The 24,973-nt window shown below is 45.0% G+C and overlaps 1 protein-coding gene across 1 annotated transcript; it reads left to right on the top strand.

The window, feature by feature from the left end:
• Positions 1 to 4,665: 4,665 nt before the first annotated feature.
• On the top strand, positions 4,666 to 8,959 carry LOC121999345. Its single transcript, XM_042554038.1, has 3 exons — positions 4,666 to 5,038; positions 7,247 to 7,635; positions 8,096 to 8,959. Exons 1-3 carry the CDS (start codon positions 4,666 to 4,668, stop codon positions 8,957 to 8,959), a joined length of 1,626 nt encoding a protein of 541 aa, XP_042409972.1.
• Positions 8,960 to 24,973: the final 16,014 nt, after the last annotated feature.

Genomic DNA, 24,973 nt, shown 5'->3' with positions numbered 1-24,973 from the left:
AACAAATTATATGGAGGGATGTGAGTGATATAGATGGGATCTATCCCTCCTATATGACGAGAGTGACATCGATATTCTTGATAAAGTGAGACCACTAAGTGCATGGTCATGCCCAAATGAGTCAATATGAGATGTTGAGCTCATTTGATTGAGTGAGTCTACTTGAGATTCAAGATTTAGATTGATTAGAGGATGACACGGTCTATGCCTCATATTGATCAATCTAGATGTCTAGGATAGAAGGACAATGTCATATATTGTGAGGAGTCACAATTAGTAGTCACAAAGTGATGTTGGATCTCAACATTCTTTTAACTTGGGTAGTAATGATGTGTTGCTAGATACCGCTCATTACTTATGCTCCTAAATGGGTTTAGGGGCATTGCCAACGTTACAAGAACCTATAGGGTCACACACTAAAGACAATTAGATGGAGATTAGGTTCATATGATGAACCAAGAGGATTAGATTCATGTAATGAATCAAATTGGATTAAGAGTAATCCTAATTGGGCTAATTGAGTTGGACTCAAGTTGATTCATGTGTTTAATGAGTCTAATTTAGATTATGACTCATTGAATCAATTTAATTAAATGAATTAGATTCATTATATTAAATTGACTTGAATTAAATGGTTGGATTAGATCAACCATGAGAGAGATTAAGTCAAGTTTGACTTGACTTGAGAGGAAGATGAAGAGTCAAGTTTGACTTGACTTAATGCCACCTCATTGGTGAGTTGGCATTGAGTGAGCCAATGATGATGCTCCACATCATCATGGTTGCTTAAGTGGGATGTCACCTCATGGGAGTTACCAAGAGTTGTGACTCTTGGCATTCCATGGAGGTTACAACTCCTCTTAATGTGGCCGGCCACATAAATTGCATGGTGAGTTTTCATTTTGTGAAAGTAACTCTCATCTTCTTCCTCCTCTCAAGCTCTCATCTCCTTCTCCCTCTCCTCCACCTCCTTGGCCGAAACTTCTAAGGGTGCTAGCACACCTTTTAGTTGTTTTCTCAATCATTTGTTCGTGTGGATACACATAGAGGAGTATCTACTTTGATACTCTCGAGATCCGGCGAACCTTGTACGAGCGGGATACGCGAAGGGCATCGCATCAATGGTAAACTCTTCTCCTTGTAGATCTAGTGTAGATCTAGGTTAGAAAACTCATATTCGAAGTTTTACGAAATTTTATTCTTCGCACGGATCCAGTGGCGGGGGGTTTCGGGGTTTCCGCAACGCAAAAGTGGTTTTTGCGGTCCGAAAAATCCAACACTGCGTTGCATACTTATGGAGGTTGATTGTCTCTTTCCATCACATGTTATTGAGCTTGCAGTTGGTATTTATGGAGTGGATTTGTCACTATTGTGTCGTGATGCACTATTATTTCTCTCCTAATCATCTTAATGTGCAATTGATTGTTGTTATCCATTGGTGATTGGTGCAGTTGATTCCAGCAGTGGATATGGCTCAACTGAGTCGATTTATGAAACTACAAATGGTAGTAGCTGCAATGAACTGGTAGCAACAGCGACCTTAGCATTCGATGCCATTATGTTAGAAGGTAGCCCATATCTACTCTCAGCAATTTTGTGATATCAATTAAAATTATGCACCAAATATGCAAAGCATGATCCTAATTCTTGTTGATATAGCAAAAAATAGTATAAAAAATAACATAAAAGAATAGAAAATTGATCAATCTATAGGTTAGGTCAACTGCTTTATCCTACTTATTCAGTGACTAGATGAACTGATACGATATACATAAAAAAAGGATGTATCACTTGATAAGAAACTTTCTTATAAAACCAGGTCCTATACTTTATATGAATAATTTCATATAAAAATGAGTAGAAATATTTAGAAAATCTTAACACTTGTTCTACTATTACATAATGCATAGTTAGTGATACACTACCACTGGGTAATGTTCCTATTTTGACTCGCTTTCATATTAGTTTTGTGAAATAACTTATGTTTTTGGAATTGTTTATATAATGAAATATGAGTTTTGTCTTTTCTGAATAGACATGTCGACTACTATATTAATATTATTGTTATTATTTTTTTCATAGTAATTCTTAATTTTATCAATTTATTTGTTATTGACATTATTAATTTCATTATTATTATTATTAAAAATGAAAAATAAAAAAATGCAAATAGTTCTTATTTAATATAACATTTATATTATATAATATTAATATCATTTTATTTTTATAAAAAATAAATTAAAATTGATTATATAATAACATTAATAAAAATATGAGTTAACATGTCGACTACTATATTAATATTATTGTTATTATTTTTTGTTCATGGTAATTCTTAATTTTATCAATTTATTTGTTATTAGATATTATTAATTTTATTATTAATTTTATTATTATTAAAAATGAAAAATAAAAAAATGTAAATAGTTCTTTTTTAATATAACATTTATATTATATAATATTAATATCATTTTATTTTTATAAAAAAATAAATTAAAATTGATTATATAATAACATTAATAAAAATAAAAATAGAGACCTTATTTTTAAACTCTCGCCCCAAAATTTCACATTCCCACTTCGATTCCTCTCCCTTCCCATTACCTTACGCTCCCACCCCATTTCCTCTCCTCGACAATTCGTCTTTGTTGCTGATCTCGTCCGGAAGTTGAGTCAGACAAAGGCGGTCGCGGTATCGCCGGTGTTGACGGAAAGTCGTTGGGCCTCCTAGATGACCTGGCAACCCGTCGAAAGGCTTCCACGAGCGGCTGACGACGGGGATGACGAAGTTGCTGATCCTGCACACACTCAGACGAGCCCCTCTCACATTAGAAGCCAGAAACCAAGGAAAAAGTCCCTGGGTCAGGCCTTCCGACACTTAAGTCAGGTACTTTTCCCTAGAAGAAACAGAGAAAGTAGAAAAAGTAAAAGACTGGTAAGAAAGGACGAGTGAGTGTACCTGCGTAAGGGACAAAGCATCCCTTTTTATACTGTCATGAGTGTTTCTGGAGTCTAGCGGGTGTCAGGGAATGTCGGATGTCAAGCTTTGTCTGGCGATGAATGACACGTGGCATCTTCCCATAGGCTGGCAGAAGAACCGAAGGGGTAATGAGCCCCGACTGTTGGCATATTCCCTGGCACTCTGATTATTCTCTGACAGGTGGTTACGATTCCCTGACATGTTTGTCGTGTAGCGCCTGACCTCCTTATTCCATTGCTCCTGTATTGGCTCTTCATATTTGCTGATCCCGATCTGTATGCATCGGTCTACTTATGCTTATCTTGAGTCCCGACCTGTATCCTTAGTAGGCACACTTCCGACCTGTACGCTTGTCCATGTATCTTACGCCGCAAGGCTAGAGGTCCTGACCTGTATCCTTGGTAGACACAATCCCGACCTGTATGCATCGGTCCGCTTCCGCTTATCTTGAGTCCCGACCTATATCCTTAGTAAGCACACTCCCGACTTGTACGGTTGTCCATGTATCTTGCGCCGCAAGGCTAGAAGTCCTGACCTGTATCCTTGGTAGGCACAATCCCGACCTGTACTCTTGTAGATGTATCTTGCGCCGCAAGGCTAGAGGTCCCGACCTGTATCCTTGGTAGACACAATCCCGACCTGTACGCTTGTCCGTGTATCTTGCGCTGCAAGGCTAGAGGTCCCGACCTGTATCCTTGGTAGGCACAATCTTGACCTGTATGCTTGTCCATGTATCTTGCGCCGCAAGGCTAGAAGTCCCGACCTGTATCCTTGGTAGGCATAATCTCGATCTGTACGCTTGTAGATGTATCTTGCGCCGCAAGGCTAGAGGTCCCGACCTGTATCCTTGGTAGGCACAATCCTGACCTGTACGCTTGTCCGTGTATCTTGCATTGCAAGGCTAGAGGTCCTGACCTGTATCCTTGGTAGGCACAATCCTGACCTGTACGCTTGTCCTTGTATCTTGCGCCGCAAGGCTAGAGGTCCCGACCTGTATCCTTGGTAGGCACAATCCCGGCCTGTACGCTTTAACACCTGGTCTGTTCTACATCAGAAACCTTTCCTTCCGTGCCCTTACCTAGCCCGTGGGCCCGACCTTTATTCGTACCCAGCCTGTAGGTCCGGCCCCTAATTATCACCGAGGTTGGATCTTGTCCCACCTGTAATCTTGACCTTTGACTGCCCCGTCAGCTGAAGCTCTGACCACTGCCACGCAAGTTTGACTTCTGACCGCCACGAGAGCTTGACTTTTGACCATGCCGCGGTCTTGACTTCCGACCACGTTATCTCTCCGACCCCACGATCACGCACCGTATCACAAGCCTCCCCCTCAAGTCTAGTCGAAAGAGGCTCTAGTCCGACTGACTAGACCCATGTCGTGTTGTTTCCTAACCTAGTCTTCACACCTGACTTGGCCTTTGCATCTCTCTACTTGTAGGCCCATCTCTTGAAATTCCATTCGGCATTCATTGCCTTCCCTAAAAGATTGGCGGGATTTTATGGTGTGTATTGACTCTTCGGTTTTTTATCACGCCTCATTCTCATAAATGTTGTACAGCTTCCCAAGCGTCAGTCCATGTTCCAAGATAATCCCTTCACCTTCTTCTCCCTTATGAGGGTTGTGTATACTTCCACTGTCACGCATACTGCCACTCTCCCTTTTTCCAGTTATCCCCTTCTGACTCATGGAGCACGACGAGCTATCTTCTTTACGTCACCAGCTTGCTCTTAAAGAAAAAGCCCTACATGAGATGACACTAAACAGGGATCTTCAGACTTCTCTCCGTAGGGAGATGGAAGAGATCTGGCAGGCGGCCAAGTACAAAACTCGGGCCAAGGCAGCTCTCAAGATGAAGGCTCATGCGGACTTCCAGGCTCTGATCCATCATATCATTTATCTAAAGATGAAACACGAGGACGAGGTGGCCTTGTTGAAAGAGGAGAGTCGGATAAAGGACGAGACCATTGGCCAACTGCAAAACTCCCTTAAACTTGTTGAGAAGGAACTAGCCCAAGCAAGGGCTCATTTAGAAAGCAGGGGTCAGGCTTCTGGATCTGGTAGGAATGTAAACCCCTGAAAAATGTTCACCCTTTTTACGAAATAAAACATGTTTCTTGGATTCCGTTTATTATGATGTAGCCCCATGTCCCCTTGCTCTGGTATCATTGTGTCTCTATAAAACACCTGCGTTCCTCTAACATTTCTAGCAAAAATAATAAGGATAATTTGCTTACCCAGCCTTCTTCTTACCTCTCACCAGAAGATCAAAAGGCTTGAGAAGCCAAGACGCTTGAGAATATGCCTGCTAGTTTTCATATTTAGAAGAAATAATGGAAATATGGCTTATCGACCGGTTAGGCACGAGAATATGTCTTGCTGTATTTTGTCCAGGCGAATGTAAAGGGTACCGACCAGGAGAGTCGTTGCACCGACCTGGACGGTCGTTGGACATGAGAGCATAGCTCACTTATAACTCTCACTGGGGCGAGAGTCTGGGATAGCCGACCGGGAGGGTCGTTGGGCATGAGAGCCGTGCTCACTTATAACTCGCACTGAGGCGAGAGTTTGGGATAGCCGACTGGGAAGGTCGTTGGGCATGAGAGTCATGCTCACTTATAACTCGCACTGAAGCGAGAGTCTGGGACAGTCGACCGGGAAGGTCGTTAGGCGTGAGAGTCGTGCTCACTTATAACTCGCACTGAGGTGAAAGTCTGGGACAGCCGACCGGGAAGGTCGTTGGGCGTGAGAGCCGTGAGAGCCGTGCTCACTTATAACTCGCACTGAGGCGAGAGTCTGGGATAGCCGACTGGGAAGGTCATTGGACGTGAGAGTCGTGCTCACTTATAACTCGCACTGAGGCGAGAGTCTGGGATAGCCAACCGGGACTTCTTAGGAAAGCCCGCTCGGGGAAAGATGTTGCCGACCAGGGATTGTTTGAAGGGAACATTTTGACCCCGTCTGCAATCAAGAAATATACAGTATCAAACGTAAGTGTAGATAAAAAAATATTAAAGCCTTACTTAGCCCTCGGGAAACTGACGCAATGTAGCATTGCAACATTCGAATTTATCTTCCGCCATTCCCTTCGTCGCTTCCCGAGAAGATCGCGTGGCAGACGCTTCCGTACGCATGCCCCCTTTCATGATTTCCTTATCATGTCTATCATTAATACGCTTCCTAGGGTGATGACACCTGCCCCACATCTTTACTGCTTACGTCGTATGACGCCGCCTGCTTAACTCCTTTTTGTACACGACTTCCCATAAGTGCATATCATTCCTTGATCGGACGGCGTTTGGACGCTTTACCCAAAAAAAATACTCGACCCCTCTTTCGATATGTCCAAGGAAAGCCCGCTTTATAAGCCCTAAAGGTAGTCCGCTGTCGTCGTCTTAGTGCTTTGACTACCTTCACCTCGTCGTTGTTCTGCTGTCCTCGGTGCCTTAGCCATTCCCCTTCTCGACCCCCAACGCCCAGTGCTCTTCATCCTTTTGTCTGCTTTCCTACTTCGATCTTCCTCATTTTGATAATGGCGGACGGTAAGACATCCTTCTGGTATTTTTATTACATTTCTGACCTAGACAACTACGACTTGTCCATGATCCAGTCTAATTGGAACTTAGCAAAGATTATGAACTTCAACTACCCACGCCCAACGAACATCCTTCATCTCCTCCCGAAGGCTTCATGTCTGTTTTCAAGAACCAGCTTCTAGGAGGCCTTTGTTTTCCCCTCCATCCGTTCATCTCTTCACTGAGTCAATACTTTGGTATCTGCTCCTCTCAATTCTCTCCCAACTTCTTCAGGGCTATATGTGGCATCCTCATTCTGTGTCACGTATACCAAATCCCATTAACTATCCAGCTATTTCATCATTTCTATTCCTTAAAACGATCCGAACCAGGGGTATTCATGGTGCAAGCCAGACCCGGTTATAAATTCTTCTCCGACATGCCTTCTTCTAACAAAGGTTGGAAGTCCCGTTTTTTCTTCATTATACTACCTAAACCCCTGATCGGGCCAACCCAATGGCGCTCTGACCTTCCTACTAATCTTCCTGTGTATCAACACCAGCCTTCCTGCCACGCCGCTTCAGAAAAACTCAATGGCGTGAGCGTTCACTTGTCCATAATACTATTGGAAGGCTTTTTGTACTCTTTCGGGCTCAGCCCAATTTATGCAGAGATAGGGGCTCCGTTAGGTAAAACCCTGCTTTCCTTATTGCTATTCTTCGCTAACTGAGGTATTTCTCTTCCACTTTGCAGAAGCTGCTACGCTCCAGGTCTGCTCTTCAGATATAAATCAACAGTCTCTCACAGTTTTGAAAACCCTGAGTGCGGAGCTTAAGCAGGGCCTAGTAGCTTCCTCGCAGACTGTCCTCCCTGCGCCAGCCCGGGTGGAGACCTCCCCTATACTTCCCTTAGAGGCTTCCCCTCTGGAAGACCTTGCAATACCAGAAGAGATTGAGGAAGAACGAGCCGCTTCTCCTCCCCCAGCTAAACGACTACGTCTTCAACGCAAAAGGAAAAGGGTCATTCCCGCGGTCCAGGCGTCTCCCCTGCCTCCTCCAACTGGCCAGCTTTCATTAGTAGCCTCCCAATCTTCCAAGGCTAAGGTCGTCACTCCTGACCTGGAAACTACTCTCGAACCAGAGGTTCCTGCCCTGTCGCCAAGAATACTCCCGCTCGGGTCTTGCCTCCCGAGCAAACCTCTCCTTCCGCAGGGGACCAACCTGGGAGCTCTGCGACTCCCTCCGCTTTATTTCCTGTGGTCGTTCCAGCCTCTACTTCTCGAACCAGGGAGAGAATCCCCAAAAAGTATGCCTTCACTTCTTCCTGGTGTCTGCCCTCCTCCACCGGCCCTGATGCAGAAGCAGAAGCTGTAGAAGGTACCCCTCTTGCCGTTGGTCTGGTTCAGTTACATGGCGACTTAGCCACGTCTTGGCGGTCCGGCAATCGGCAATTTTGGAATAATCTGCCAATGGAAGGACTGGACCAAGCCTCTCGCCAGATAATTTCTATGAGTTTTCCTTTATCCGAGCTCCTCCTCTGATTTTCCTTTATCCGATCTCCTCTTCTGAAACTACTTGTAATTCTTCCTTTTGTCTTCTGCAGGCCTTCTCCGCAGGTCTGAGTGCGATCCAATATGCCACCAATTTGCATCGGGAGCACGAAGTGCTGAAGGCTCTCCTTCATGAATTGGAGCTACCGCTTACACCCCGCGATCCTCTCAACCAGACACCTGGTGACCTGGCGGGATATCTTCGGTCCATCGGGGAGTCTGCTGAGTCTGCCCAAAGCATTGCCCATGCAACTTTTGACAAAATAAAGACCTTAGAGGCGCCCTTGAAGACTAGCGAGTCCGAGTTGGCTTCTGAGGGGGAATGTCGTCGCTCGATCATGGCTGAACTAGATGAGGAAGATGCCAAGCTGACCACTCTATCCTCTAAACTGAAGATTCTACAGGAAACTCAGGAGGCTCTTCAGAAAGACTTAGAGGATGTTCAGGCTCAACTAACTTCCAACGCCGACCGGGAGAAAGCTATTCAAAGTAAATGGGATGCTAGCCAAGCCACGATCAAATCACTACAAGTCGATCTTCTGAGGGCCCAGGAGAATGCTTCCCAGGGTCAAAAAGATTTGTCTCTGATCCGAGCCGATGCTGAGAAGACCAGGGCAGAGCTAGTGGATTACCGGGCAGGTGAAGCCGGTCGTCTTAGAGCGTACAGGATATCCTACGTCACATCTCCTTTCTTCTTGAGGAAGATGGGAGGTTTGATGAACCTTATGTTATATTATGGCGCGACCGGCAGGGCTCGTCAACTGTTTGAGCAGGGCCTACTCCACTCTGCACCTTCGGAGAATTTCCTGGACACTGCTCGCCTGATGCGCGAACTTCCTGCAGGGTCTTATCCTTCCTTCAAGGACGACGACGACATCTTTCTACTCCTAGCACCCTCAGCTAATGCTAAACCTTGATGTAGAAATGGAGCTATAAAATTTGTGTCGATATTATTTACTTGTATTTTCAAACTTATTACTATCTAGGACTGCTTAATCCTTTCATGATATGACTGCCTATTTTTGACCTTCCCTTGGCTCGTTAATCTCTCAACACTGTCTATGCGTCTTTCCAGACCGGTAGGAACCATGGCTATATGAATGTGTACTTTGACCTTCTTGTTCAGGCTTTAACCGGTCACGGTCGGGGCTCAATTCCTTACCCTGACCTAGTTTCATTCTCCTTTCCTCGCTTACCACCTTGGCTCAGCCAGCCACCCTGGTCTGCTTTCTCCATCGTCCTTCCTTAGTTCGGCATAAGACAAAACCAGAGCGAGAAAGCGAGGGTTAGGAGTTCATGGGACACTTATAACTGTCACGCCTTTTCCCGAAGTCTATCTCCTCGTACTTCGTGCTGATGCTTTTCTAGATATACCCTTGGGCGATGTTTTCTAAAACGATCTATCAGCCTTTTTTGCTCCCGCCAATTTTTGTGGACCGATAGATGATAACTGACTAAATTGCCCCTCCGCCCAACGGCTATAAATACTCTCCCCTTGCTTTTCCCTCCAAACTTTTCCCAGCTTTCGCTTTCTTCCATCCTGAATCTGTAACTGCGCTTAAGCCTTTCTTCTTCCGTCGATAGCTCCTTGCTTGACTTTCTCCCCATCAGCTTCTTTCCACATGGCATCTTCCTCTTATTTGTCTTCTCTTGCGGCAATGTATTTTCCTGGTTCGTCCACCTTCAATGAATTAGACCTGGATGATCTGCGCTATAACTACGGAGTCGCTACCAACACTCATGTAATTATCCCAACTGGAGTGCACCAATTTTTTGCTCCTCCCACCAGCTACTGCACCTTCTATAAAGAGCAGTTTACGGTCGGCCTTCGTCTTCCTCCTCACCCCTTCTTCTCTGATGTGTGCCACTACTTCAAAATTCCCATGGGCCAACTAACGCCCAATTCTGTAAGATTCCTCTGCGGATTTGTAATACTCTATGAGATATGTGAGCTATCTTGGTCTGCCCCCCTGTTCCACTGTTTCTTTGTCCTTCGCCGATAGGAAGAAGACTTATTCCATTTCCAGCCACGCATTCGAACTGCTTTTTTCTCATCCCTTCCGCCTTCTGAAGTGAACTGGAAGCGTAAATTCTTCTTCATTCGATTTCCTCATGAGGTGGAATGGCCTTTGCAATGGCAACTGCTGCTTCCCCTGCTCCCACAATTAGGAGAGTTCCACCTTGAGACCTTTTATATAGAGGCTTTCTCTCGATTGGCAGGATGGCAACTGAACTTGACGCTATTATTATCTGAGGAATTGTTGTCCTATTTCAAACTGAGTCACCTTACTTCTAAAACACCCCACTCCCTGGGCAAGCTTCTCTTTTGATTCTTATGTGGCTTTACGCATTTTGCTCTACTTACCGTAATTGACACCCCTACTTTGGCTTATGCAGCTAATACTTTAACCTGTGCCTCAGAGGTACAACCTCTTCCTTTAAGTGACATGGAGATAATGCGACGAGGTCGAATCATCCTAGAGAGGAGGTCACTCCCTTACTCGACTTCCACCCAGGTCGGGATAAATGCCTCTACAACTCGCCGACCCAGTCGTCCTCCGAGGGCCCCGTCTACTTCTCGGCCTACCTCCTCTGTTCATCCTAAGGCCTCACCTATTTCTCGGCCTGCCTTCTCTGTTCATCCCAGGGCCTCATCTATTTCTCGGCCTGCCTCCTCTGCTCATCCCAGGGCCTCGCCTACGTCCCGGCCTGCCACCTCTATTCATCCCCAACCGGCTATTCCTTCCCGACCGACTTCTGGCCCAGGTCGCGGCCATGGTCAAAGATCAACCAATGTAACTTATGTCAGCCCTGCCTTCAGAGAAGCATCTCAGGTGGCTCGTCGTGCACGCTCTGAGACTGACCGCTTGAGTCGAGATACACCCTCTTCTTCTCGGCGCCGGACCCGATCGCCCTCCGAAGATTCTGATTCTGATGATCGGCCTTTGGCTCACAGATCTCACCGCAGAACCACCAATCTCGGCCAAGCTTCGAGCCCTTCCCCTGCTCCTCATCCCTCGCCTTCTGTTGTCTCCCCCACTCCTATCCCAGGCACGTCGGATGCTCCTCATGATCCACTCGACGTTCCTGCCGGGATTCCGCTATCTCAACCTTCAACTTCTCAACAGCCCAGGAGCACAGGAGCCGGCCCATCACATCGCCTTTCACCAGTCACCTCACGACCGGGGCCTTCCCGTGCGTTCCCTTCAACTCCCTCTGGCTCAACTGCTGAGCCTTCACAACCGCCACCACCTACTTATTATTATTGTCGTACCACCACCCCCTCTGAAGCTGGATTAAGGTCAAGGCAAGATGTTCCCACCAGCATTTTGACAATGAAAGGTCATTTGGCTACTTTATGGGCGGAATGTATGAATCAGATGGAACTCTTGCCTCCACCCACCCAGATGGATAGATTTTCAGAGCTATATACCAGGGTCAGCTTTAGTTATTTCAATACTTACTACCTCTCCTACTCTTATTAAATGCTTCCCTTATGTCCCAGGCCTGTGTTGAGTCCTTGATATTAAATCAATCATTCCACACCACCCATCACCAGAATAAGATGTTGCAGGATAGCGTAGCAGAACTGGAGCTCCAATTGAACGATCCCACGAAGGCTGGTTATGCCCTGAGAGCGGAGATAAAGGACTTGACCAGAAGGAACACCTGCTTGGAATTATCCCTGGCGCAGGCCAACCATGAGCTTAAAGGCTTTCAAGAAGAAAAGAGCCAGATTGATATTGTGCACCAGCAACACTTAGATCAACAAGCTCTGGTGTATCAACGGGCCATGGACCAGTTAACACAGGAGCTATGTTCCAAAGAGGTCCTAGTAGAACTTTTGGTCGTCCGAGCTGAACTACCTCAGGCTTGTACTACTGCAGAGGGAGTTTCAACAGCCTTGACGGTTTACAGAGAAGGGGAAAACAACCGCTGCAAATAGAGTCACGAATTGTACTTACGCTCTCCAGAGTTTTGCGCTCAAGCGGGACAACGTTTTTCCACGGCTGTTATCTATGGTGCAGCTGGGACTCTGAGACAACTATATGAACAAGGTTACCTGAAATCCGCTCCTCCTGATGAGTTTCTGGATCATAACCGGACCCTCAAAGAGATTCCGGACGATACTTTTGCTCCATTTAAATGATTAGTACTGACTGCCTATGCATAGTGTGACATAATGATGCCATGCGGAACACTTTACTTCTTACATAACCATTTGCACTTTAAGTTTTAACTTGTTGAAATGTCTTAATCTGCTAAAAGAAATGCTAGGACATGCAATACCCGATCAGACGTATCTTCTTACTAATGTTCACCACCTGGTCTGGTAGACACTCTGTAGCCCGGCTTCTTCCACTTTATAAAATTCTCTAAACTCCGTAAGGTCGCAAGTAGTTAGCACTCCAAGGCCGATCTAACTTCCTGCCCTGGTCATCTTGTAAATAGTCAGCTCCGGACGCCAATTTCTTAATGACCTTGTAGGGCCCTTCCCATTGTGGTGTTAGCTTGGTCACGTCTCCTACAGGTTTCACTTGCTTCCAGACCAGGTCTCTATCCCCAAAGAACCGAGGAATCACTCTTCTATTGTAATTCTGCCTCATTCTTTGTCTATAAGCCTCCAATCTGGCTGTTGTCCGTTCACGTATTTCGCTGATGAGATCCAGCTCTGCTAACCGTCGCTCGGTATTTCCCTCATCATACAGTATCCTTCTAACAGAGGACACTCCAACCTCTATAGGTACCACTGCTTCGTTACCGTATACCATATGAAAGGGTGTCAGGCCTGTGCTTTCCCGGGGCATTGTACGGTAGGCCTATAGGATGCTCGGCAGTTCTTCCACCCAATCACCCCCTACGTGATCCAACTTGACCTTGAGCCCTCTGATGATCTGCCGATTAACTACTTCAGTCTGTTCGTTGCTTTGAGGATAAGCTACTGATGTGAAAGCTTGGGTTATGCCGAACCCTTTACACCAGGCCTGGATTTTCTGGCCCTGAAATTGTCTGCCGTTGTCTTATACCAGTTTATGGGGTATGTCGAACCTGCATAAAATGTTCTTCCATAAAAACTGAATGACAGCCCCCTTCAAATCCTGGCCAGGGTCTCTGCTTCCACCCACTTGGAGAAATAATCCACCGCTACTAGTAAGAAACGCTTCTGACCTGGGGCCATTGGAAATGGTCCTACAATATTCATGCCCCACTGATCAAAGGGACACGAGACTATAGATGTTCTCAACAATGCAGTTGGTCGGTGTGTCAGATTCTGATATTTTTGGCATGACAGGCAGGTGTTTACCAGCGTCTGAGCATCCCTCTGTAAAGTGGGCTAGAAATATCAGGCCAGGAGTACCCTGCGAGCTAATGTCCGACCTCCCACATGATTACCACAGCATCCCAGATGTATTTCTCGTAAGACCTGATCCGCCTCCTCCATACCCAGGCATTTGAGTAATGGTCTAGAGAAGGACCTCTTGTATAGTTGGTCCCCTATCATGACATATGCATGAGCTTGTTTCCTAATCAGCCGTGATTCCTCTAGGTCAACCGGTAAGGTACCCTGCAGAAGATAGCTAATCAGGGGTGCCCGCCAATCAATAGTGCTTCCCTATTATTCTGCAAATCTATTTAGGCTATAAGGAAGGTTTGTGCTATTGATCTATCCAACACCCATGTAGTTAGGGAACTGGCCATCTTTGCCATCTCATCCGCTTTCTCATTCTCTGCCCTGGGGATCTTAGTCACTGTAACTTCCACAAATTCTTTCTTCATCTTCTCATATGCTTCCTGGTATACTTGTAACTTATCACAATTTACCACAAAGTTGCCAACCACTTGCTGAGTTACTAACTGAGAATCTGAGTAAATGATTACCCGGGCAGCCCCTACGTGTCGGGTTGCCTGCAGCCCTGCCAACAAAGCCTCATATTCTGCCTCGTTGTTAGTGGCTCTGAAATTAAGCCGAACAGCCAACTGCAATATATCTCCTTGAGGAGATATCAAGAGAATCCCGACCCCATTTCCTTTGTGAGTTGCTGACCCATCTACGTAGATTTTCCAAGTTTCCTCAGAGTTAGTCTGATGAATTTCTGTTAAAAAATCTGTCAGGGTCTGCGCTTTGATGGTTGTGCATGGCTGGTATTGTATGTCGTATTCTCCTAGCTCCGTTGCCCACTTGATAAGCCAACCCGCTACTTCTACATTAGTCAGAGCTCTTCCCATTGTGCTACTAGTCAGGATCGTGATAGGGTGCGCCAGGAAGTATGGTCTTAACCGCCGAGCCATAAGAACCAATCCAGAAACTAACTTTTCCAGGGTCGTATATCGAGACTCGACCCCTTTCAATAGATGGCTAAAGAAATACACTGGTCGTTGTATATTATCCTGTTCTTTAACAAGTACCGCCCCCACAACCTCAGGGGTGGCAGACAAGTAAACCCACAGTGGTTCTCCGACGACTGGCTTGAATAAGGACGGCAAAGCCTCCAAATATTTCTTCAGTTCTTCAAAAGCTTGGGTACATTCTTCGTCCCATTGGAACTTGGAGGTTTTTCTAAGTACTTTGAAGAAAGGAGCAGCCCGGTCTGCAGATCTGGAAATGAACCTTGACAAGGTTGTTATCCGGCCTACCAACTTCTGTGTTTCCTTTAAATTCTGTGGAACTTGCATATCCCGTAATGCCGAAACCTTTTCTAGATTGGCTTCTATTCCTCGCTTAGTCATCAGATAACCCAAGAACTTTCCTCCTTTGGCGCCAAATAAGCATTTCAATGGATTTAGCTTCAGCCCGTATTGTCGGAGAGTCCCGCAAGTTTCCTCTACATCCACGATCAGATTCACTGCTAAAGGGGACTTAATGAGTATATCATCCACATAAGCCTCCACGTTGCGCCTGATCTGCTCCCTGAAGATCTTATCCATCATCTTTTGATATGTGGCTCCTGCGTTCCTGAGACCAAAGGGCATGACAATATAGCAGAAAGTACCGTCAACTGTAATGAAGCTAACATTTTCTTGATCTTCCGCCGCTAAGGGGATCTGATGATACCCCTGATACACATCCAACATGCAGATCCTCTCACAACCTACAGTTGAGTCCACCATCTGGTCAATCCAGGGCAGGGGATAGCAATCCTTGGGACTAGCTCGATTTAGATCTTTGAAGTCTATGCATACTCTCCACTTATTGTTGGGCTTCTTCACTAAGACTACATTAGAGAGCCAGGATGGGAACTACACCTCTCGGACGTGGCCTGCTTTCCTGAGCTGGTCCACCTCAGCTCTGATTATTTTGTTCTGGTCGGCTGAGAAGTTCCTTTTCTTTTGTTTGACTGGTCGGGAGTCCGGTAGTAGATGTAACTTGTGCTCTGCTACTTTGGATTTGACTCTAGGTAACTCCTTTGTAGACCAGGCGAAGGCATCCTGATTGCGGATCAGGCATTGGATTAATTCTTTCTTGAGAGAAGGAGGCAGGTCGCTTGCTATGCGAGTAAGACTTTCGGGGCTTTCAGCATATAGTTGTACCTCCTCCCAAGGGATGGATTCTTCAGCCATGGACAGAGGTTCTTCTTAGACGGCATGAACTCCCCTGTCTTGCATCCTTTGATTCTTCCGAGCTTCTACCCGGACCATATCAATATAGCATCTCCGGGAGACCTTCTACTCTCTCTTAACTTCCTCGACCTGCTCGCCAATAGGGAATTTGATCTTTTGATAGAAAGTAGAGACCGCGACCCTAAACTCATGCAGGGCTGGCCTTCCCAGGATGACATTATAAGAGGAGGGGGAATCCACCATTATAAAAGTGCTCCTCCTAGTGCGCATCAATGGCTCGGTGCCCAGAGATATGGCCAGCTTGATTTGACCCATTGGCTTTACTTCGTTGCCTGTAAAGTCGTATAGAGAGGTGACCATAGGCTGGAGTTCAGTGGCATTGATCTGCATCTCCTCGAATGCAGTTCTGAACAAAATATTAACTGAGCTCCCGGTGTCAATGAAAACCCGGGCCACTCGGCTGTTGGCAATAATAGCCTTGATGATAAGAGCATCGTCGTGAGGCAGCTCCAGACCTTCCTGGTCTGATGGCCCGAAGCTAATGACAGGGACAGAAGCCTGCTCCTGGCTGCATCCAACGGTGTGGACCTCCAAGCGACGCACATGGGACTTGCGCGCTCTCCTCGAATCTCCGTCAGTTAGGCCTCCAGAGATCATGCCTATCTCTCAAACGGTCGCATTGCTGCGATTTTCAGCTTCATGAGCTTCTCCTGGTTCCCCAACCAGACCGGGCTGCTGAGCATTGGATCCCGCTGGGTCGGGGTGGGGTTGGCCTCCTGACCCGGCTGTGGCGCGATGCTCCTCCATCATTTTGAGTACTTGAGGAGCTAACTCAGGAGGCGGTAACCCTAGCTCAACAGCTCGCCTAGAATCCCGAGTGAACTGAAAGCAATGGTTAGTATCGTGAGTACGGGACCGATGATAGGTGCAGTACCGGGAGTTCCATGGTCCAGGTTGGGGGCATGAACTGCCACAACTCGTGGTGCCGGTCTAATTTCCTGACCGAGCTGAAAGAGAGGTCTGACTTCCCGCGCCTGAGGAAGGGGTTGGGCTGGCTATTGAGGCATTCGCCTCTCCGGTTTGTTAATAGTGGCAGGCGTCCGATCTGACTTCCTTCGAGTAGCTTGGGCCTCCTCCACGTTAATATAACTGCCCGCTCTTTCTAGCATGCTATCAAAATTCTTAACTGGATCTTGAATAAGATCCCTGAAGAACTCCCCCTCTGCCAGTCCATGAGAGAATGCGCTCATCAATATCTCAGAAGTGGCTGATGGAACGTCCTGAGTCACTTGATTAAATCGCTTGATATAGCTCCGTAGGGGTTCGGCTGACCCCTGCTTGAGGGCAAAGAGGCAATGATCTATTTTCTGGTACTTCCTACTACTAGCGAAGTGACGCAAGAAGACGGTCTTAAAATCCTTAAAGCAGGTGATGGATCCATGTGGCAATTCATCAAACCACTTTTGTGCCGAGCCAGAGAGAGTGTTCAGAAACACTCGGCACTTAACAACGTCACTATATTGATGTAGCAAGGCAGCATTCCTAAATTTGCGAAGATGATCCTCGGGGTCCTTACTGCCGTCATATTCTCCAATGGCTGGGAGTCGGTACCCTTTAGACAACTTCTCCTCCAATATTTTGAAAGAGAAAGACACTTTCTCGTCGGGTTCCACGCGGGGATCCTCCCTAAGAATTATAGTCTTTCCCTTCCTTGAATCTCGAGGGAGAGAGCTTTTGGCCGCTGAGACTTGTGGTTGTTCCTTCTTGAAACTGGGACCGTTGGGCCCTGGCTGATAGTACCCCAGGTCAGGTTCACGATAAAGAGCCTGGGGAAATTCTTCATGCTACTTCCTCTTAGAGCCCCGATCTGATACGGGAATGGGCTCCTTAGAGACCTCGAGTGCTCGGCGTGGTCGTGAGACAGTTGCTTGTTTTTTGGAGGTCGCTCGCCTCTTGTCTTCTTTGAAGAGTTCATAGTCTCCTGCGGTCATGGTGACATTGATTCGACCCGACTCCTCCATCTTCTCGTTCTAGAACAGGTAGTTGTGTTCCCACAGACGACACTAAATTGATCCCGTCCAGAAGCTAAGTTGGATGAAGGCGGTCGCGGTGTCGCCGGTGTTGACGAAAAGTCGTTGGGCCTCCTAGATGACCTGACAACCCGTCGAAAGGCTTCCACGAGCTGCTGACGACGAGGATGACGAAGTTGCTGATCCTGCGCACACTCAGACGAGCCTCCCTCACGTTAGAGGCCAGAAATCAAGGAAAAAGTCTCCGGGTCAGGCCCTCCGACGCTTAAGTCAGGTACTTTTTCCCAGAAAAAACAGAGAAAGTAGAAAAAGTAAAAGACTGATAAGAAAGGACGAGTGAGCGTACCTGTGTAAGGGATAAAGCGTCCCTTTTTATACTACCACGGGTGTTTCTGGAGTCTGGCGGGTGTCAGGGAATGTCGGATGTCAGACTTTATCTGGCGGTGAATGACACATGGCATCTTCCCATAGGCTGGCGGAAGAACCGAAGGGGTAATGAGCCCCGACTGTTGGCATATTCCCTGACACTCTGATTATTCTCTGACAGGTGGTTACAATTCCCTGACATGCTTGTCGTGTAGCATCCAACCTCCTTTTTCCATTGCTCCTGTATTGGCTCTTCATATTTGTTGATCCCGATCTGTATGTATCGGTCTGCTTCTGCTTATCTTGAGTCCCGACTTGTATCCTTGGTAGGCACACTCCCGACCTGTACGCTTGTCCATGTATCTTGCGCCGCAAGGCTAAAGGTCCCGACCTGTATCCTTGGTAGGCACAATCCCAACCTGTATGCATCGGTCTGCTTCCGCTTATCTTGAGTCCCAACCTGTATCCTTAGTAGGCACACTCCCGACCTGTACGCTTGTCCATGTATCTTGCGTCGCAAGGCTAGAAGTCCTGACTTGTATCCTTGGTAGGCACAATCCCGACCTGTACGCTTGTAGATGTATCTTACGCCGCAAGGCTAGAGGTTCCGACCTGTATCTTTGGTAGGCACAATCCCGACCTGTATGCTTGTCCGTGTATCTTGCGCTGCAAGGCTAGAGGTCCCAACTTGTATCCTTGGTAGGCACAATCCCGACCTGTACGCTTGTCCATGTATCTTGCGCCGCAAGGCTAGAAGTCTCGACCTGTATCCTTGGTAGGCACAATCCCGACTTGTACGCTTATAGATGTATCTTGCACCGCAAGGATAGAGGTCCCGACCTGTATCCTTGGTAGGCACAATCCCGACCTGTACGCTTGTCCGTGTATCTTGCGCCGCAAGGCTAGAGGTCCCGACCTGTATCCTTGGTAGGTACAATCCCGGCCTGTACGCTTTAACACCTGGTCTGTTCTGCATCAGAAACCTTTCCTTCCGTGCCCTTACCTAGCCCGTGGGCCTGACCTTTATTCGTACCCAGCCTGTAGGCCCAGCCCCTAATTATCACCGAGGTTGGATCTTGTCCCACCTGTAATCTTGACCTTTGATTGCCCTGTCAGCTAAAGCTCTGACCACTGTCACGCAAGCTTGACTTTTGACCGCCATGAGAGCTTGACTTTTGACCATGCTGCGGTCTTGACTTCCGACCACGTCATCTCTCCGACCCCACGATCACGCACCGTATCAATTGTTGTACCCTCTCCTTGATGATTCTTCTCCCGCACACAAGTAAAACCTAATTTTCTTAAACTCGATTTCTTGTTCAGGAACGGTGGCAGTAAACATCGGAAGGCGGCAATGAGAGGCAGCCAATCTCCCTTCTCCTCTCCTTTGCCTTGCGAAGCAGCAATCAACCGCTCGTGGGGTTGTCGTCTGCTTCACAATCGCTCATGGGGTCGTCGCTGGCGGTGGCCCAACGAGAGGCGACTACTGCTACCTCACGAGGCAACGAATGAACGCACTCAAGGTCGCTACTGCTTCGCAAGGCAATAATACACGAGTTGTCGGCTGCCTCGCATGCGACCTTTTCTCCTGGCCAAGGGTCACTGCCTCGCGAGTGGCGGTCAAGAGTCCCCCTATTGCCTTGCAAATCAAGGGCAAGTTGAGCAATAATTTCCTTTCTCTGTCCCTGTTTGTGTTCCTATTTTTGTTCTAGTTCTTGTTCTTATTCTTGGTAGAAATAATGAAGATGATTGAGATTCTCCATAGTGTTTAAGGAATACCATTCAAGCTAGGTTTTTTTATTGTGAAATTGTGTACAAAGACTTGTAAATTGTGATTCTATGGGGTAAATCATCCAAAATCATGTTTATATGTTCAAAATGTCAAACTTGGTTATCTATAGTGGGATCACTTCTGCAAATTAGAACTTGTTTTATATTGTGATTAACATCATACAAATCTATATTGTTATTTTTAGGTAACTTTCAAAATGATAAACAAAAGAATGCGAAAGATACTGTGGATCGTCATTAGAATATAAGTTTGTAAGAATCAAAATTATTATTTTTATTCCTTACAGTTAATTTCTCACTACTCATTTACTGTTATCGTATTAGTCTCAAAAGAATGACAGAAAATCAAGTTGTATTGAAATATAACAATTGAGAAAGAAAGGAGGTGCCCTTGTTGATGATGAGCTAATACGAATTGAGGTAATAATATGTTTAAAAAGTAATAATATGTTTCACTTTTTAAGTTAACTTTTAATTTTTTTTTTTAATTCTATTATTTTCTTGTTAGAATTTACTTAAAGAAATGGTGGATTGTCATCTCCAAGATAAACTTGAGGAGACACTTCAGTAACAATTTACTTATAATTTCATTTCATTTTTTTCTAAAAGTTGTTATATATGGTTCATCTTTAATTATATTATTTATATAGTGAGGTTTTTGGACCCGATCCTGGTCGGGTACGATGTTTAGAGCTAGTGTGCTACCTAGCCAAGTGTTCCTAGAGCAAAGTAAATGCAACTCAATGTATTGGCAAAATTATCACTCTAATTCAAATTTGACAGAGAAATTTAGGGAAATGGGAGAGAAAATTAAAGATATGGAGTTGTGAGAAGCACAACGACAGACAGAAATATAGCAGATGAGAAGACGGATGCAAGAAAATCACCAGTTTCAAAATTTTACATGAGTAATGTTAAGTATAATGTCTAAAAGTGTTGAGGACTCTCATGGACTGGAATTATTACAAGCACAAGTAATAACGTTTTTAATAAAAAAAAATAATTTTTTAAAATTATTTGTATAATTAAGTACATGATAGCAAATTTATTCGTTTGTGTAGATGATAGCTATATTTGTAAATGTTATGTAGCAACAAATTTCATCAATTACAAAAGAAAATATGTGTAAATCTTCCCCGCCACTAGAACCAGATAATAACTAGAGAGAATTTCTAATGCAATCGATGAGGTTGGTTTTTAAATACAAATGTTTTGGTTAGAGTATTTTTGGCATTTTATTTTTTAAAATTGATGTTTAAAACAAGCTAATTTATAATCTTAGTCATATAGATTTTTATACTATTTTTGCACTCTTGTTCCTTGAAACCTTACATGTTCATTGCTTAATTCTTGACCAGTAAAAAAAGTTGGTCTTAGAACTGCAAGACTAGCTTGGCACACAAGATACATTAAATTCTGAATCTTCTCTACATTTTACAATTTACAATAATTCAGTAGTCATTCCAAATTTTGAAGCTATTCAGTAGATTTAGAAGATTCTTTAGTTAAATGTTGGTGCAATATCCCTAGGTCAAGGTTGACCTGTTTGACTAAGCTTGAGTTGGCTCAAGCTTGAGTCTTGATGTTTGAGTTTCGATGTTTGACAATACAATGAGACAATACATGAAGATTGCAGGTGCAATTGTTCATGTGGGGAGATTGTGAAGGAGAGTCAAGTAGGTCAAGGTTGACTGGATACTTGACTGGGAAATCCTAGTGAGTGAAAGTCCTGGTGAGTGAAGCCAGGTAGATGGGAAGTCCTAGTGAGTGAAGTTAGGTGAAAGTCCTAGTGAGTGAAGCTAGGTGAAAGTCCTGGTGAGTGAAGCTAGGCAGATGGAAAGTTCCGGTGAGTGAAGCCGGACAATGGGAAACTCCTGGTGAGTGAAGCCAGGTGAAAGACCTAGTGAGTGAAGCTAGGTAGATGGAAAGACCTGGTGAGTGAAGTCAGGCATGTAGAAATCTAGGTGGGTCAAGGTTGATCGGACACTTGATGTTTGGAAGTCCAAGTAGGTCAAAGGATTGACCGGATACTTGGCAAGAAGAAATCCAGATGGGTCAAGGTTGGCCGGACATCTGGTGGAAGGAAGTTCAAGTGGGTCATGGAGGACCGGACACTTGGCATGAGATGGTAAGCCCAAGTGGGTCAAGGTTGACCGGACACTTGGCGCAAAGAGAAAGTCCAGATGGGTCAAAAGTTGACCGAATTCTTAGCGGTCGTAAGTTCAATCGATTGGTCAATCGATTGGTTGACGCAAATTCATGCAGAAATAGGTTGAATTGATTGGGTAATTGATTGAAACTTCCTCAATCGATCGGCCAATCGATTGGGAGAGTTTTTGAGCGAACAGTGAGCTTCTGAATCGATCAGTTGATCGATTGAAACCTCCAATCGATCGTCCAATCGATTAGAGCGCTGGAAATCGCTCGAGAAGCCTTGAATCGATCAGGTAATCGATTCAGGGCATTCCAAGAGCACAGAGGCGCTCTAGATTGATCAACCGATCGATCCAAACCCTCCCCAATCGATTGGGAGCAATCCAATCGATTGGGATTCGACCGTTGGCGCGGATAAAGTCGTTGGCGTGCGTTTTTCTGCGGAGTTCTTCCTCTCTTCTCCACAGGCGATCACAGCAAACCTCCACAACGATTTTTTCTTCCTCACCGCCAGTTCTTGAAGGTTCTTGGAGGCTCATCCAAGTTAAGAGGCGAGTTGCAACAAGAAGAAGAAGAAGCTAGGGTTTTCATTGTAATCTTATAAGATTCATTTATATTTTTGCTTCTTTCTTTCTCATTGTTGTATTGTGAGGTTGTAAGGCTTCTCCGCCTTTGGTAGTTACCGAGAAGGAGTGTTTTTATAGTGGAGGGTGCGTGAGTGTGTGGATCCTTGGACTAGTCACCTCTTCTTGAGGTGGATACCAAGTAAATCCTTAGAGTTAGTGTTGTTGTTTGTGTTTCTTGTATTTCCGCTGCACATCATCCCAAGAAGCGAGCAACGACGAGCACGACGATCGTGACGAGCTATTCACCCTCCCCCCCTCTAGCTACTTTTTGGTCCCAACAAGTAGTATCAGAGCGAGGTTGCTCTTCATCAGAATCATCGCCGGAAGGGGCAACAAAGCTAGAGGGTGAAGAAGTTGGAGAAAACTTGTCAAAGTCAAAGAATTCAAGAAGCCCAACTTCAAGATGGAATTCCGAGATGGACTCGGATTTGACACGAGGATGCCTTCACCATATGTATCCACGAGTTTCGATTCTTGGAAATCGAGAATCGAAAATTTTCTTATGATGGAGATAGAGCAATGGTTTGCTCTCATGGAAGGCTTCAAAGCTCCGACAAGTTCAAAGGGCAAAATTCTCAAGAGGAGTAAGTGGAGCCAAGAACAAATCCAAAGGTGCGAGGCGAATGACAAGGTAACCAAATTACTAGTTAATTTATTGCCAAACACAATTCTATGCAAAATTGGAGAATTTGAAGATGCAAAGGAATTGTGGAGCAAGTTGGCCAAGCTTCATGAAGAACCCTCCACTGTACCAAATCAAGACAAATCCAAAGAGGGCAACTCATTGGAGCAAGACCAAGAGCAAGAGGACTCTGAAGTTGAGAGATGCTCAACTTCCGAAGAAGAGGTCCAAGAAGCTTTATCTTCAAAGGAATACAATGAAAAGGGCAAAGAGGGAGCATATTCTTTGTTCCATATGAAAGAGGAAGATGAAGAAGTCTCCACCTCTAGGATTGAGGGGGAGAGACCGTTGTTGACATCGGATCAAGAAGAAGGAGAAGCTTCTACATCCGAGTCAAATGGAGAAGAAGTCATCCCTACAAGCAAAGGTATATCAATTTCAATTGTTAATAATAAAGATCATATTATTTGCTTTAAATGTAGGGGAAAAGGGCATTACAAGAGCAAGTGCCATAAATTGGCCAAGAAGAAGGGTCAAGTGGCATTAAAGGGCAAGGAGAAGCCCAAGGAGACTGCTCCCGGAACAAAGAAGAGCAAGGAGCACATTGTGTGCTTTTCTTACAATCAAAAGGGACATTACCGGAGCCAATGTCCAAAAGGGAAGAAAGCGATCAAGGCTCAAGGAGGAAGCACAATTTTCGGGGGAGCCTCCAAGGTAAAACGAAAGGTATCATTTGTTGAGCCTACTCCGTTAAATAATGGTAAAAAGCATGCTAATTCAAATTTATATCATTTTAATGCTATTTACCATAAGAATAGGAAGCATGATAGCATTAAAGAAAAACATATGGCTCTCCATGCTAAGACTACCACACCTAGGGTTAGGAAGGTAGGTAAATGTTTAGGCAATAACACTAAGGACCATAGTTATATGCCTAGAACTAAAAATGCTTAAGGATTTAATGAAAAATCTAAGGTTGAGGAGTTATGGAGAGAAAATCAAGTCTTGAGGTCAAGACTTGATAAATTAGAGAGGACTCTTAGAAAAATCACAAATAATACACAAGGGTCAAAGAGTCAAAACCTAGGTCTAGGAGCACAAAAACCATCCAATGGCTATAGAGGTTTGGGATACAAACATAAAACCAAAAAGGATGTGTCTTCTTACCATAGAGTTCCATATAGTTATGGAACTAACCCTAGGCTTAGTGGTCAAGTCAAAAATACAAGGGAAGTTATCTCTAGAAGTATTTTTGCAACAACAAACGTGACTAAGACTTCTAAGAAGTCTAAGAAAGTCACAAAGGAAGAAATCCGTAGAGTTGACCTAGAAAAGATGACCAAGGACTCTAAGAAGTCTAACAAGGTCACTAGGAAGGTATCTAGGGATAGTGAATACCTAGAGCATCCAAGGAGCACCAATATGTTTTGGGTTCCTAGAAGCATTTTCTCTACCCCTTAGATGGGTTAGAGAGTGTCAACTTCGATTAGAAGGGTAGTTAACCCAACTTTGATGAAGTTGACACTCGAAGAGCATTTTTAAGGTTATTGTTAACCTTTGAAAATTAAAAGGATTTTGACTTACTCTTGAAATGAGTAAAATGTGTCATGATTTGAGAAAATTGATTTTTAATTAAATTGGCATAAGTGAGAGAATCGTAAAGAAATGTTAAGTTAGGATTTTGGCATTTTATTGGGAAGTTAAAGGCAAATCTAAGCCTTATTTTAATTTTTTACTCTTTAAAAGAGTAATTTGTGCCAAAATTTGAGGAATATGCTTAAT

Source organism: Zingiber officinale, chromosome 7A (genome assembly GCF_018446385.1).
Source record: "Zingiber officinale cultivar Zhangliang chromosome 7A, Zo_v1.1, whole genome shotgun sequence".
Lineage (NCBI taxonomy): Eukaryota > Viridiplantae > Streptophyta > Magnoliopsida > Zingiberales > Zingiberaceae > Zingiber > Zingiber officinale.
The sequence above is the reverse complement of the archived record's forward strand: the minus strand, read 5'-3'. Positions and strand labels throughout refer to the sequence as shown.

Coding starts and splice junctions, on each gene's coding strand:
- LOC121999345 (XM_042554038.1), top strand. CDS start 4,666: ATGGAGCACGACGAGCTATCTTCTTTACGTCACCAGCTTGCTCTTAAA. Junction 5,039..7,246: donor GGGTCAGGCTTCTGGATCTG/GTAGGAATGTAA, acceptor TCCACTTTGCAG/AAGCTGCTACGCTCCAGGTC. Junction 7,636..8,095: donor AAACTACTCTCGAACCAGAG/GTTCCTGCCCTG, acceptor TGTCTTCTGCAG/GCCTTCTCCGCAGGTCTGAG.